General features: G+C 38.5%; 1 protein-coding gene across 3 annotated transcripts in view; it reads right to left on the bottom strand.

Moving 5' to 3' along the window:
* Window positions 1–16,672, bottom strand: part of SATB2 (SATB homeobox 2) — a 193,587-nt gene that overhangs the window by 67,477 nt on the left and 109,438 nt on the right. For all 3 annotated transcript variants that reach the window (XM_020795339.3, XM_020795340.3, XM_020795343.3), the window contains one exon: window positions 15,336–15,808. In XM_020795339.3, coding sequence (XP_020650998.2) covers window positions 15,336–15,808 — 473 coding nt within the window. The remainder of the gene's footprint in view (window positions 1–15,335; window positions 15,809–16,672) is intronic.

The following is a 16,672-nucleotide window of genomic DNA, read 5'->3' as shown; positions in this document are numbered from 1 at the left end:
CCATTATTTGGTAATTAATTAAAAAAACCTATCAGCTAATTTATTTAACAATCTTCATCAATAAAGAATTTTTTAAAAGTTAAATTTGCTAGTGTGAATTGCCAAATTCTCTTCAGTTCTCCTCTTCCCATCCTCCTCTTTGGATATGCTTTCACATTCTCATGGCCAAATCCTGCAACATATTTTTCCTAAATTGTCTTCTCTGTAATCCTTAATCTTCAAACAATATCTAATGCCAGTAGGATGCCTAGTTATCAAACTGAATGCAGCAAAGACAGATTTCTTACTCTTCTCTAACTTTGCCAAGGGATAACCCCAAATTACTCTGCCTCTTAGCAATGCAAAACACATCCAATTGTCATATATACACATAGCAGCATGTCTTCTATCAAGCCAGCAGATATTTATTCAAGTAATGATCATTCCCAACCCTGCCACCAGAAAGAGGGATAAAATTCGGAATTTTGTGTATACAGCGCACATACTCCACTGCTGAGCATTCTCAAAATCTTTTTGTTATGTGCCATCCAGTCACTTCTGACTTAAAACAACCAAAGAACATTTTCAAGGAATGTGAGATGCTCACAGTTGTTATTTCTGAGTGTTTAGGATTGAGCGGGGATTTCAGCCCAGATCTTCCAAGTTCTGGTCCAACACCCTGTCCACTACATCTCTTTGTCACCAAGGAAATGACTAAATGTTTTTGCCTATACCATATTTGTTCATTTATAGTAAACTACTTCAAGAACACACACTTCAAAGCATTGCAATTGTTCATTGAACACTTGTTGTAACTGTTATTTTAGTGAATTAATTTGCTCCAAGACACTTTTATCTTGACCTAGGGCCTAGCACACTCACAGTGCAAAATTAAAATACTGATTTCTTATTTCTAGGTTTTACAGAAACTGTGGGGAGAACCCTATTAGGTTACTGGGATACCTTGGCTCCCTTCAGTTATATACTGTTGCCCCCATATTTAACCTGGGCATTGGGGGCTTTAATTCCTTTTTGCCTTCTGTTCTGTCTTCTTCCAAAGGTTTTACTTAACAGATAGAGTCCAATGAGCCCCAATAGTTTTTATAATATTAATAGACTATATTTATAGGCTAAACTAGAACTGACCTATATCAATAATGGATTTATTTTTGTTAGGACTTTGAATAAGTTTATTGATACTTAAACACAATTTGACATTACCATAAAATGTAAACAGTGCAATCGTCAATGAAAAATAGCAAGGTAACCAATCTCTGTTTTAAATGTGACACATCAGTATAGTACATATGTAAATTCTTACAAAGATAAGGCAATATTTGCCTTATCACTTTTTTGGAACATTTTAGTGAGAGTTTCACTAATTCAAAACTTACTCCATTCTAATTTTATACTCCGCGTATTATAATGAAAATTTCCCCCTAAAGAGTAGTTTTTTGTTTTGTTTCTTTAATACTGCAAACTTTGCTAGTACTGTATCAATAAAGATTTAACAACATTGCTAAAATGCAATATTTTATTCAGTAACAGTAGCAAAAAAAATCTACAAAGCGAATATAATTGCTGGCCTCTTGCTCAGATTCAAAGTATGTCATTGTGTCAACACTATCTACAATTACTATACTGGGTTTTATACACACACACACACACACAGAGAGAGAGAGAGAGAGAGAGAGAGAGACTTATGATCCCAAAGGGTTGAAATGCTTTTCCAAATTAAAAGCAGCATTTTTAAAAGGAAATACTCATGCATTCCATTTTAATTTTTATTTGATATGCTCAAGGCTAACCCAAAAAATTCAGTCATGTTGATTCAAAATGAATGTTTTTGCTGGCTGGAGCCATCTTATAAATTTAATAGCAGAAAGGAAGTAATGAAAGCATGCTGCAATGTTAATTAGTTCCCACATAACATGGCATTTCCAATGTGGCAGTGCCAAAGAAAATCATTACAGTGAAACAGACAATTGACCTGTGCTGTGTATGGAGCAAGCCTACAAGAGATAAAAAGATAAAAGGTATTGCCATATTTGCTACTAGTCATGGCCTACTGCTCCAGTGCTTTGAGATTCAAGAATGAAGTTGATTCAGACTACAACTGCAGACATGTTTCTTGTTGCAATCATTCACTTTTTTTCACAGCACACTCACCCACACATTCATATGTATAGGGATATGACATGCACATAATTTATTCTAAGATGAAACATTCTGGGAGTAAAGTGTTCTAGGATGGTGGTGATGGTAACAACCTAGAACAAGCCTCAGCTACTGGATTAGTGATAGTAGAATGGCCCACAGATCTGTAAGCTAACAGTAATGATAGATAAAATAGAACCGAGGCAGCAGTGCCAGCAGGATACAGGAGTGTGGTCTGTGTTGGGACTGTACCCCTTCGTAAAACCTGAATATGCTCAATGATAGCACTCTGATATGGTAAGGATCCATCACCTTTTACAAAGTGCTGTTCCCCACCACTGTGTGGGTAAGGTAGAAAACCACTGGTAACATCCAACCCAGAGCAGATGGTTATCAACAGTTTATGTCCCCAGATCAAGGGCAATTGATGACAGTTCCCGGCTATAGGTAATAAACAGCAACCTGCTTACGCAATGTATTTAGTATGAGTATTGAGTCTCAACTGAAATTTTATACCGGCTTGACTGTTTCCCAGATTTATGATTTAGAAGGTGGGTTACATTTGAAAAGTCAAGCTACTGCATTCCCCCTGTGAAACATCTGTTGCATTTGAGCAGGACCACAGTAATATTATCGATAAAAGGCTAATGCCACCAGGCAAGCCGTGTTGTGAGCAAGCTCGTTCTCCTTGACCTTCTGCTGAACCTAGATCCATTGCCATCAGAGCCAGGAGTTCCAAAGAAGGCCACTTTGGCACAAGGACAAGGAATACATAAGGAAACAGCTGAGCACAGGAAAGTAACAAAATAAGATGAGAAGATTGTGTGCCTCTTCTATAATGTCAATAACTGTCAAGACCTTCAAAGAGCAGGACAGAGGCAAAAACTACATGCAGCTTGTACAGATGTGGATGAAGGACACATGTCAGAATAGAACATTGCAGACCATAAATGCATCATATCGGGGGGAAATTATGTCATTATCATCACCATTGAAAGAAAATGCATTGAAAGAGAGGTTGGAAAACATTTGTTTGAGAAAAAACATTTCCAAGAGGAACATGACAGTCTTTTAAACAACAATAAAACCATCCTGAAGCAAAAACAACAGAAATATCTGAGGTACTTGGCAATCCATGGAAGCAACAGAGAATAAAGAATGTTTGCAGTAAATAAGAGAAGTATTCTATAGTAACCTTGCAAAGTTTGATAGAACCTCCCCAAACCACAGTTGTCTTCTCCCTAAAATAAATACTAACAAGTGTGTTTATAATGTAATTTCAAACCTAAATTGCAAATGAGCAACTTTCTGTATTAAAGGAATGATATTCATTCTGTTTGCTTAGTACCTTACTACTTTACAACTAGCATCTCTGAACTGTTACATATTCCATTAAGATTACAAAAGACAAATTCAAAGAAAGAAAGAAAAGTTTATGACAAGCCTGCTTGGTAATCAAGACGTGTAAAAGACCTTTAAGGCCAAACAGGCGAAAAAATGCTTTTCCCTATGGTGGAAGGGATAGCATTTTTAGGAAGGACGTTAAGCCTGTCTTTAAAAAAAAAAAAAAAAAAAACTTTAACATCAGCTTTGAAACACTGGAGCTGAATAAAGCTCAAAATCTTAAACCTGCTGACTATCTTGACTTGCTGAAACAGAAGGCTAAGGCAAAAGCAGCTCAGTTATGAAGGTATGTAAAGAACACCAAAAGGAACTTCCAAACAAACCAGAAACAGTTCCACTGCAACGTGTTCCAAGCAAGAGAGAACTTATAAGCCACTGTACCACTCAGTGAGGATTTTGAGAAGTACTGTACTGCACAAATCTGTGATCTTATGCCACTAAACACACCTTAAATAACCCCTAGCCCCAATATAAATGTGAAGCTTACTACTCCCTATCACATATGGTCCTCTGTGCAATAAAAGATAAGTATATATGTCAAGCAGTAGAGAAAACACAACATTGAGAAGCCCTCTTAGTGCTGTAGACAGTATCCATAACTTTAGGTAGAAAAAATTAACTTCACCTCACTCTAAATTTTTTAACAAACCCTTGACAATCCAGATCTTATTACAGAATTCTTCACACAAGGAATAGCCCATCTCCTTTATAAATCTGGCAAGTGTTCTGATACTAAAAATTACTGATTTCCTGTTTACCCACAGTTTACAAGTTGTTTATGTCAATTCTTTCCCAAAACATTTATACTGTAGTTTTCTCAGATGCAACCACATTCTAACAGACCAACAGAGTGGCTATATGATGAAATCCTTTGGGTGGAAGGAACTGCTCACTATTGATTCCTTCATATCAAATAATGGTCAGAAGAACTCCAGAAATTTATCAGTTGCCTGTGTAACCCAGGTGTTCTTGTACTGCAGTTCCTAAAAGACTTCACCACCATATGTTCTGGCCAGAGTTTCTGGGAGTTGCAGTTCAAGAACACCTGAGTTACCCAAGGTTGGGAACCACTAATATAGATTAATAAAAGATTTTTGATTCTGTGCCCCACTCATGCCTTCTTGAGATTCTGAGATTACCAAAATAGATAATAGAATTGTTAGCTTACTATCTGAACTCATGATGAAGTAGAAGACATAGTTTAGGTGTAGAGACCTCTCTAACAATATTTTTATCAGATGAAGTATTTTTCAGAGTGATTCTTTCAGCTCCTTGCAGTTCTGTCTGGCTTTAAACCCCATATCTAGCCAAGTGAAAGTGCTAAAGGCTATAAGACTAATTATCAGTGAAATGTCCTTTATATTTTACACTTAATGTACATAGATAAGTTATTTGCAATCTCTTTTGAAAAACTAAATAGTCTTTTAAACATTGTGCAGTCTTACAATACAGTTATCAAAATGAACTTTGGTGTTGATAAATGTGATATTATCCATCTCAAAGGAGACACATTCTGAGAGGAAGGTAATTATGAGCTCAGAACGGTTTATTCAATACTTAAAATAATAATTATTTGTCATTAAGTCAATTCTGATTTATGGCAATCCTTTTCAGGATTTTTCAGAAAGAGTATAGAAGTGGTTTACCATCCTGTTCTTCTGGGACTCCCTAGGACTGTGCAACTTGCCCAAGTACACGTAGACGAGCTCTATTCACAGCAGGCACAGTAAGGAACTGAACTCCCAACCTCTGGCTCTGCAGCTAGGTTTCTATACTACTGAGCAGAGACAGTTAGCTCACTGAATGCTTAGAGGAGCAGAAAACCTATAAATTCCTAGGCATCCATGAAAATTTCAATATAAACCACAAAGAACGTAAGTTGTTATTCAGTTACAGGTACTCAGAAAGAGTGAAGGCAGTACTGAAAACATAATTCAATGCACAAGGAAAAATATCTGCTATTAATAGCTGGGCAACCCCAGTATCAGTCTAAGGCTTCCTGTCAAAATACTGGTGCCAAATGCATGCAGTGTGTCTTTTTTTGACCTCCAGAATATCTGTAACAGTCATGTAGTCAACTTTTGAAACTACTTCCATGGGAGCATGGTCCCACTGCATCAGAAAAAAAACAATAAAGGACTAACATTATTACAATTGCATGTGAGAACCAGCCTAAGTTAATGAAAGACTCACAGTGCAAGGATCCATGACTTGAGAAACTGTTACATGGACAACACGCCAGTTACCTCTAGATCAGTGGCTCCCAACCTTTGGTCCCAGATGTTTTGGGACTTAAACTCCCAGAAGACTTCACCACAAGCTGTGCTGCCCAGAATTTCTGGGAATTGTAGTCCAAGAACATCTGGGGACTCAAGGTTGGGAAGGACTGGTCTAGATCAGTGGTTCTTAACCTTTTTGAAAGAAACGCCCCATTGAGGAAGTTATCATCGCCCCCCTCCCCGCGGTGATATCTTATTTATTTATTCATTATTCATTATTTATTTATTTATTTATTTATTTATTTATTTATTTATTTATTTAAGACACTTAAATCCAATGACCCCTGAAAACAAAATTAAATTCCAAGAAAATGAAATGCCCCCCAAAAAGTAACATTTAATGATTTAGTTGCAAGTGAATTTTAAGACGCAAAAAGAAATATAAAAAGGGCATAAAAACAAATGCAGGAACTAAAAATTTAAAGACAAAAAGTCTGAAACTAAATTAAAATTGGAGGAAAATATATATTCATGCACACTTTAAAAAGGCTACAGCCATGTTCACAGGTTTGGCTTGCTCCAGTGCCCCCTACTGCCCCCCTTCTGTTCCAGTGCCCCCATGCCGCCCCTTTTCATTCTACTGCCCCCCTGAAAAATGAAATCGCCCCCTGGGGGGCATTATCGCCCACGTTAAGAACCACTGGTCTAGATGATAATGTCAATAAACAGCAATTGAGCCTATGGTTTAACGTAGGTTGACACAGAGGGATTCATATATGCAATCCAAAATGAAGTTGTTTGCAGTAAATAGAAAATAGAAAAAAAATATGAAGCAAGGTGCACGTGACATGCATAGAGCCTGTCAGAAATGCTAATAAATAATTCATAATATCATAGCTGAATGCTCTAAATTAGCCTCAATGGATTATGTCTGCAGGCATAACCATGGTGGATAAAAATGAATGATTTTTTAAAAAATTAATTTATATCATGATTTAAATTTTAAAAAACATTTTTGTTTAAATAATCAAAAATCTGATTCATTTAATTTAAATCATTATTTAAACTGATCTGATTTATCAAATCCACCCTTGGCATAACCAAGTTGTAAAAATCAATGTTCAGTAGCTGACTAAATCTTATGGACTGATCACTACTCTTCCATATTATAAATTCTAGAAACCTTCAATTTTAGAAAAGGAAACTGCAGTACAGTTCTGGAATGAGCAAGTTATTAAAGATAATCTAACATGATAGGTATTATATATGTCTGAATAAACAACAAAGATACTTTATGGAAGCTAGAGTTCCACCAATAATCATAAAAGTACAGAAAGTACCAAAATTGCAAAGTACCAAATGCTGAGGCAAGAAATTTAAAGAATGCAGCAGCAAGATCAAATCATCTTGCTCCTGATATTAATTCCAGCAACTGGAATCAGTCCAAAGTCAATTTAAAATGTGAATTTGCTCCCTGAAATCCAAAAGGCAGTGATTTTGTAAATATATCATCTCACCTGCAAAGTTTTTTTAACTTGACCTCTAATTTTTAGGTTTGACCTTTTGACCCACTTCATGCACCAGCTATGCTAAGAAAGAAGTACAGTGGGGTCTTGACTTGAGAACTTCATCCGTATTGGAAGGCGGTTCTCAAGTCAAAAAGTCTGTAAGTCAAGTCTCCATTGACCTACAGTGCATTGAAAACCGATTAATCCCGTAACAGGCCGTTTTTGTTCCATTTTGTTTTTTTTCTGGTCTGTAAGTCAAATCTCAGTCTGCAAGTCAAACCTAAATTTTGCGGCCAGAGAAGTCTGTAACTCAAAAAGTCTGTAAGACAAGCCGTCTGTAAGTCAAGGGTCCACTGTATAATAATAATAACCTCCCCATGCTAACTTTAGCAACTGTAGTTGGTCTAAAATCTAACAATGTAAAACCCCTGTTTCCTAAAATTCAAAAATCCCCCATAATTTTTTAGGTCTTGATTCTTAATTTTTAGGCTAACCCTTGGATCCACTGACTGCACCGCAATGCTGAGAAACGATGAGTGTATTTATAACAACAGCAACAAAAATTAATGGCAGCATTAGTATATGGCATGGCAAATGTTCACAATTTTTCATATATATTACCTCAGAGTGGAACTTATTCTTCACATAAACAAACTGGTAGCAAAATCTAATGGCTGTTTTTCCAACGGAGAAGCTGTACCGCATGGAGAAACAGAAGGAATATACTTTAAACTTGTTTCATACGCATGCTTAGCCACTTCCTGTCTAGAACCTCTATATAACATTGGCTCCCAAATGTCCACACACCCGGCTGACATCCTATTGTGTAGTGTAGTAAATTGCAACTAGAGAAGGCCCACTGAATCAAAGGAACTTGGAGGAATTGACTCACCAAATCTTCATTGATTCAATGGACCTACTCTAGCTAATACAGTGGTGCCTCGCTTAACGAGCGCCCCATTTAACGAATCCACATAGCGGTGGAGTTTTTGCGATCGCAAAAGCAATTGCATTGTGATGTTTTAAATGGGGGGAAATCGCTTTGTGATGATCGTGGGGAAGCACTTCCCCACGATCATCCCAAAGGCCCCCCCAAAGAGAGCCTTGGACCTGCAAGGGGGGGGGAGAGAGGGGGGGGTTGCGAAGCTGGCTTCCCCACAATCTTTGCAAACAACCACCCATCAGCTGTGCTTCGGGCTGGCTCAGAGAGACAAAGTCGGGGGGTGGTGGTTTCCGAAGCTGGCTTCCCCGCGATCTTTGCAAACACCCGCCCATCAGCTGTGCTTCGGGCTAGCTGAGCCAGCCTGAAGCACAGCTGATGGGCGGGTGTTTGCAAAGATTGCAGGGAAGCCAGCTTCGCGCTCTCTCTCTGTCTCTCCCCTCGCAACTCCAGCCTGGGCAGGGACTCAGTCACCCTGGCCGTGGCGGCGCAGTGCCTCAGTCTCTTTGTCCAGGCTGAACCTGCAAGGGGAGAGAGAGAGCGCTGGGTTTGCGAAGCTGGCTCCCCCCATCTTTGCAAACACCCGCCCATCAGCTGTGCTTCAGGCTGGCTCAGCTAGCCCGAAGCACAGCTGATGGGCGGGTGTTTGCAAAGATCGCGGGGAAGCCAGCTTCGGAAACCACCCCCCCCCGACTTTGTCTCTCTCTCTCTCTCTCTCTCTCTCTCTCCCCCCTCGCAACTCCAGCCTGGTCAGGGAGACTCAGTCACCCTGGCCGTGGCGGCACGGTGCCTCAGTCTCTTTGCCCAGGCTAGACCTGCAAGGGGGGAGAGAGAGAGAGAGAGAGAGAGAGCGCCCCGAAGCACAGCTGATCGGCGGTTCCAAAATGGCCGCCGCTGTGTTGCCTCGCTTTAGAGGCACCGAAAATGGCGGCGGGATGTAGGATTTTCACTTAAAGGTGAGTTTTTTTCCCCATGGGAACGCATTAAACATGTTTTAATGCGTTCCTATGGGTTTTTTTGCCCCGCATAGCGATGAATCCGTATAGCGATGATTTTTTCGGAACGGATTGTTGTCACTATGCGGGGCACCACTGTACGTACTGTGCTAAGCAACAGGATTTCAGGCAATGTGTTCCTGATATACCATATTTTTCCATCTATAAGACACTACTTTTTCCTAAAGTCATTACCCTAAAAATTGAGGGATGTCTTTTACACAGAAGTAAGCTGAGATAGCTGAGGAGAGACCATCCACACCAGAATCAAAGAACATGAGAGCCACTGCAGACGAAAACAACCGAAAAAATTGGCAGTAGCTGCATATGCCCTAAAACAAGCTGGACATGAAATTCTATTTCAAAATACTGAAGTACTGGACAACACCAGCAATCATTATGTTAGACAGAACAGGGAAGCCATTGAAATGCACAGAGCTTCAACAAAAAAGAAGAAAGTTTAAAACTCAACAAAGCCTGGCTCCCAGCACTGAAAAATACAGCCTGCAAAAGGTGAACGAACTCTACTCAGCTACAAGGACCGGTGATCACTGCACACGAAAGACCAGCTAACGACACCCATCAGTCACAGTGACAGATAATGTCTCCCTCTTATCACAACAATACGCCCACAACAAAAAACACGCTGATCACCATAATCACACATCTCCTGAAAAGGACAAAAGCTGATCCCACAGCTATAAATGCTCAACTATCCAAACAAACTGCACCAGAGCACAGAGAGAGTTCTGACTCCTGTTCTCTGAAGATTCCGGCCACAGAGACTGGCAAAACATTGGGAAGAACAACCTTCAGAACATGGCCAAAGAGCCCAAAAAACCCACAGCAACCATCAGATCCCAGCCGTGAAAGTCTTCAAAAATACAAAGGTTTAAATTCTTTAAATTCAAGACCTTCTCCATCAAGCCATCAGGCTTTAAAGCTCCAACTACACATTACATCAATTCTGTGATCCTTCCTTAATATTTTTATTGGCTTACAGGGGTTATAATTAACAACTGCATACTGTCAAGTCAATTCTGACTTATGGAAACCCTTTCCAGGGTTTTCTAGGTAGCGTGTACTCAGAAGTGGCTTACCATTCCCTTCTTCTGGGGGCACAGTTGGCAGGCGGAGATCTCTTCCTGGGCATGCAAGCAGAGCACTACCCCTCACCCCACCCCCCTGCACCCAAACCTCAAACTGCACGATTGTAAGCCACCTATCCCTGCTACCTTCCTTGGTTGTGGTACTTATAAATCAATTCTTTTATAGATCAGAGATAAGGCTGCTTTATTGTTTTCTGCTGTAGAACAGCCCTGGGCAGTCAATCCGGCTTGTGAATTACTACTTCCACCGGACGTGACTCCAAGCAGGAGGGAAAGCTCCAATTAAGGCGGGAAGGAAGGTGTGAAAGAGGGACGGATGGATTCATCATGCTTTTTTAAATGTAAGATTGTAGAAAATTTAGGGAGGGTGTGTGTGTGTGTGTGTGAGAGAGAGACTGACTTTCATAAAACCATGAAAAAAGGATGTGACTGCAATGAGAGACGGCTCCAATTAAGGCGGGAAGGAAGGTGCGAGAGAGGGACCAGGTGGCTTCATCAAGCTTGTTTAAATGTAATGAGAGGAAATGGACATACTGAACTGAAGCAATTGATTGTTGAAAATGTAGTTTGTGTGTGTGTGTGTGTGTGTGTGTGTGTGTGTGTGTGTGTGTGTGTGTGAGAGAGAGAGAGAGAGAGAGAGAGAGAGAGAGAGAGATGACTCTTTCATAAAACCATGAAAGAAGGAACCTTCCCAATTTAATCTCCGCTGCATTTAGCTTTACAGTTTCTGCTGAGAAGAGCAAGTATTTCAAGATTCTGTTTAGAAGCTGAATTTGTACTAGGCAGAACTGGAATATTTAGAAGAGTCTTGCTAACAGCAAACACCTAGTAAAAGACAACTGACACACCTGGGACTAGATCTCTGAAGTGTGTAGCAATTGTGTTTATCTATTTCACATCCCCAAATCAGGCAAGAGTATCATAGTTTATTCCCCACAGGGGCTTTCTTTATTGAGTCAATCCACCTCATGTGCATTCTTCCTCTTTTCTTACTGCATTGCACTTTTTCCTGCATTGCTGCCTTTTCCAGCGAGCTTGTCTTCTCATGATGCCACTGTAGTACAATACCCTTTGTTTGGTTATTTTAATTTCTAGTGAGAGTCCACACTTAATTTGCTTTACTTATCTCTCTGACAAGTCATGCTATCTGTAAAACTCTTTTCCAAAACTACATTTCAAATAAGTGAAATGTAGTGTATAAAATGTATACAAAAATATGTATTAAAAGTCTTTACTCCTATATATAGCTGCTTTTCTGAGGGTGGTTTACTTTGGAGTAAACAAGTCTAGGATTTCAATGTACTTAATAAGCTTTATAAATAGGGTGCATTTAATTCCATGTAGCATTCCGCACTTGACTTTTTTCTAAAAGAGCTATCAGTTGGAGGAATCAATAAAGAACCAGACAGACAAAATGTGTAAATGACATCAGGAGAGAAGAGCTAGTGAAACTGTTGTCTTTGCCTGGAAGAACACAAGGGAGAGATACAATGCTGTGATGGATACAAGACACAAAAGCAGAAAAAAATGGTTTCAGTTACTGGTGACGGGGCACCTTTCATGGTGGGGGTAACATCTAGTTTCATACAGTTCTTTGTTAAATAAGCAAAACATCCGGTCATTCAGTTTCATTGTATTATACATCAAGAAGCTCTTTGTGCCAGGGAAAGCAGCAATAAATTAGACAATATCTTGAGAGATATCACAAAAATGGTGAATTACATCATGGCTCACACTCTTAATTATCAACAGTTTCAAGCACTTCTCAATGAGGCTCAGGCACAGTATAATACTTTACTTATGTACAATAATGTCTGGTGTCTGAGCAGAGGATGATTCCTGGAGAGATTTGTAGCCTGCTTGGATGAAATTAGGCTGTTTATGACTGAAAAGGAGCAAGAATATCCACAGCTCACTGATATGGCCTGGCTTACCAACCTCAAGTCTTTTACAGATAGCACATTTCAATGTATTGAACAAAAAACTGCAAGGTTTAGGGAAAACAGCAGAAAGGATGTTTTGTGACATCAGAACATTTGAGAGAAAACTGCAGGTTTTTGAGAGAGACCTTGAAAGTGGGCAGCTGAAATATTTTGCAAATCTAAAAATGCATTTGGAAAATTCTACAATATTTACGGACAATCCTACAAGCCATCAGGAAATCTGCAAGGAATTTTCTAGCATTGTAGCAGCTGCAAAGGATAATTTTAGGAACAGATTTTTATAGTTCCGTAAGATGGAGACAACTCTGTGTTTTCTTACTTCTCCAGATAAAGCCAAATTTGAAGAACTTGATCTTTCCTGCTTACAGTGGTTAGATTTTGGAAATCTGGAAATGAAGCTATTGGAATTTCAAGAAAACTCTATCTGGAAAAATAAATTCTATGACCTCCATGCAACACTGGAGAAGGTAGAATGTGAAGGGATGACAAAAGACAGAACGGTTGGTAGTCCTGAAAATGAAATCCTTAAAGTGTGGGATTCTCTGCCAAATAATTGTAAGTAAATGAAAACACTTGGGATTGCTCTTCTTACTTCGTTTGGGTCATCTTATGCTTGTGAGGAGCTGTTTTCAATTTTGAATTACATCAAATCTGATACCAGAAACGGATTGACAGATGACATGAGTGCTGTATGTGTTGCTCTCAAACTAACAGCGTATGAGCCAAGGTTTGACAGATTATCAGCATGCATATAACATCAAAAATCACATTAATTGTGCAAAAGCATGCCAAGTTGAGCATCCCTTATCAAAAAACACATGCACATCATTATTTTAAAAGTTTATATAAATTAGCTGGCTTCACGCTATGTGTACAATGTATTACTTTAATATTGTTTTCCATTTACTAGAGTTAATGGTCATTTTTCAATAAAAAAGTGTTTGTATCATTGAAAGTTCTATTATGTTTTTCTTTGAAGAAAAAAGGTGTTGATTAGTTCAGACAACTGTATGAGTTGTTTTTTCTACACTAAAACCTCAGTATTCAGATTTAATTGTAGTGTTGGCACTTCGAAAGAAATAATTTGGTTTTGTGTTGCTGTGTGGGAACTTGCCCTCAAAAAGGTTCGCCATCACCGCCCCATTGTCACTTGACCACCATTGCAGTGCACTGTGGGTTCTCCTCCATAGAGGGTAATGAAGCATGGAAATAGGAACAAATTGCCCAGACCAGTACATGGCCATCAAGGGCGTTTTGCCAACACAGTGATGTATCCACACTAACTTTTTTAAAAAAAAAAAAGGAAAGGGGGCGGAGAAAGGCACAAGAAAAGGATGGGAATATGTCCTTCTCGGGGGGGTGTAAACAAACATACCACATCTACTTCACCAAAAAACAAAACAAAACTAGAACAGTTAACATATGAACCCGTATCACAAGATATATGACATGTGACCACAACGTGCAGGAAACAGAAGATGTGAGAAAGAACTGGGACATTTCTCTAGTGTGACCATGGCTTCACTAAGCTATCCAACTAGCCTTAAGGAGGTTAGGGAGATTAGGGAGGCTATTATGAGTAGACAAATGGTTAATGGGGAAAGCCAGATTAATTCCTTCCCTTGTTTTCTTTCTCCCACTCTAAGACTATCCATCCTCAATTGCTTTTTCACCTGCCACTGGGGAAAAAAAAGGAGTTTCAACAGCATTATTTTGAACTGAAATCAGCAAAACTTGGAAATAATGTCTTAGAATTAACATGTTAGCATTAGGTTCATTACTTTGGGACCAACACCAGAAAACATCTATTTAGCATTCTAAAAATAAATGTTATAGAATGTTCTTCTCATGGAAAATGTTAATTTGTGCATTCCTTTTGGCACATGTCACTTCACTCTCCCATTTAAAAAAATGTTCCTATGTCTTCCTTTTCGAATGAATATCGGCTAGTCTAAGCTTTGCCTGATAATTTGAACTATAATACCAAGAAACCTTAGTTAGCATTGCCAAGATCATATGGTACTTCCTTGGGTTCATGGGAACTGTAGTTCAAGACCATCAACCAGTGCACGATTAAGAAAGATTGCCTTCTAAGGAGCAACTGATCATTCCCCATTTCCTTTCACTTACTTGATGCAATAAGGAGGTCTGACTAAAAGTATAGGATGAAGCAAAACTGGGTTCTTGCTACTCCATCTAAACTGGTTATTGAAGTTGTAGTGACCACTTCCTATTGCACCTAAATAGATTCAAAAGCACTGTTCACAACTGAAAAGAAATAATGGCTTCAATCTGCAATGGATAACATTTCAAAAATAATTTTATTGGAGCAAACCAAGTGTTAAAAAACACAGAATTCTACTTAACATATAGTTTGGATCTATATAAGCAATGTTAACACTAACTACCCTTTTCTACAGCCAACAGCCATGTTTCTTTACCACAAGTTCATTTAGAAATGAAGTACCGCAAAACTTAATACTAATAGCTCAGATTTACTGATTTAGAATGGGAAAGATAGAAATGTAGAGTCTGAAAAGTTATTGATTATGCCAGTACTAAATTCTATGCCTTGACTCTACCAAGGACCACACAGAAATTACAATAGATCACAAAAGAGTATTTTGGTCCTGACTCCTTTCCCCCTAACTAATGAGACAAAATGGGGAAGGAAACCTAGATACTCACTTAGTCACTATCTTTTTTCCTGCAATAATCAGGAAATTCAGCCAATAGTTTGAATTTAAAAACTGTATCACAATTAGAAGACTACAAGTGAAGGCATTACTTTCTAATGCTTCTTGACATGCCATACAACAATCCTTTACTTTCCTATAGTCTTTTTTTTCAGTTTTGAAAGAGAAATAAAGAACTGGATTAAAAATAAATAAGAAACAATTGTTCCATTTGCACAATCTCAGTTCCTTTTTTATTTTTTATTTATTTATATTTTTTATCATGTCTTCTGAATTTTAAATCACAGCGAGATAGATTGGCTCCCTGTTTTTTGTCTTTATAATTTATTCTGAGCCTTTTTCAGCTGAAAAGAATAAAATGCTTCAAATAAACAAAATATAATACCTGGGTGCGATTGAAAGCCACTCTTGCAAAGACAGCTTGGGACACACTGGCTCTCTTCAACTCATCCCTGACTTGCTGGTAGATATCTGGTGAGACTTCCACTGATGAGTTTGTTGGCTCTGGTTTGACTGATCTAGGAATCGGCGGATGATTTAGAAACTGTTGGTTTATAGCCTGTGGGTGTTGATGAGCCAATAGTCGGCTTACTGCAATCTGTTGGTTTATCAAGTGGGCCATTGCTATCTGCTGCCTCACAAGCTGTGGACTGAGTTGAGGTGTAAGAAGGCCAGGGCTCATGATCGGTTGCAAAGTTGGCACTTGGTTTCTGATTGGAGTACCATGATGAATTTGACCATGAGGTGACTGTTCGTTTGTTTTGCCCAAAGTTGCTAGCTGGTTGATGTTTGGTAAGTGCATGGGACGTTGACCAAGAACACAATATTCTGACAGGTTGTCTCTTTCAACTCGTTCCACTGTTAAATAAATAAAATAATGTAAATATTCGCAATTTGAATACTGCAGGATTTTAAATTACAGAGAAGTAACTGACAGTGCTTTCAACTATAGTGCCATTTGTCTTCATTGAATTAAAATCAGTAATATCTACCCTAAGTAAATCTTATAAGCAGTACAGGATCTATGAAAAATTTAAAAGCTGTAAAATGTTATAACATGCAGTAGAAGAGTCAGATGTTGTCTATTATGTTATTGTCATGATGATGATGATGATGATGATGATGATGATTTTGCTTTTCTTTTCTTTTATCTTATCTTTCTAAGTTAACAGTTGAGTCATCAAATGCTTTCTCCAGACCTAATATAAACTGTATGAAACAAGGCAGTTACACAGCTACAGTAGGAACATACAGTACATGCAATGGCCCCAAACAGGGCTCTAATATATATCTTCTGCTTATTAACAAAACAACTATAAAATCTCAAACACCTAATACTTTTTTATTTCAAAAAATAATGAAGCAACAAGATTATGCCCACATTTATACAGCTGTAAATAAAATAAAAAGATTGCCCCAATATAAGGCCTGGCTCATTTTATTTTTGCTAATTAGCATAAAAGATTTTTAAGGTACCTAAATCTGTTAATTAAGGCAACCCGAATACTTTGCAAAACCAAATATATCTGCAAAACCAAAAATGTATTTCTGGGTTGAAGCTATTCTTGCCAAGTTTCCACACAGGCCCAGTTTTTGAGGTAAACTACATACTCCTGTAAAATAAAGTTTTAAAATGGAAATGCTGTTAGGCCATTAAACCTTCCATTGCTAACCAATAACATACACACTGTCCGGCTAGTTCACAGTACAATGAATTTTCCT

Source organism: Pogona vitticeps, chromosome 1 (assembly GCF_051106095.1).
Source record: "Pogona vitticeps strain Pit_001003342236 chromosome 1, PviZW2.1, whole genome shotgun sequence".
NCBI classification, from domain to species: domain Eukaryota; kingdom Metazoa; phylum Chordata; class Lepidosauria; order Squamata; family Agamidae; genus Pogona; species Pogona vitticeps.
Note: the sequence above shows the minus strand (reverse complement) of the source record. Positions and strands in the feature narration are given on the sequence as shown.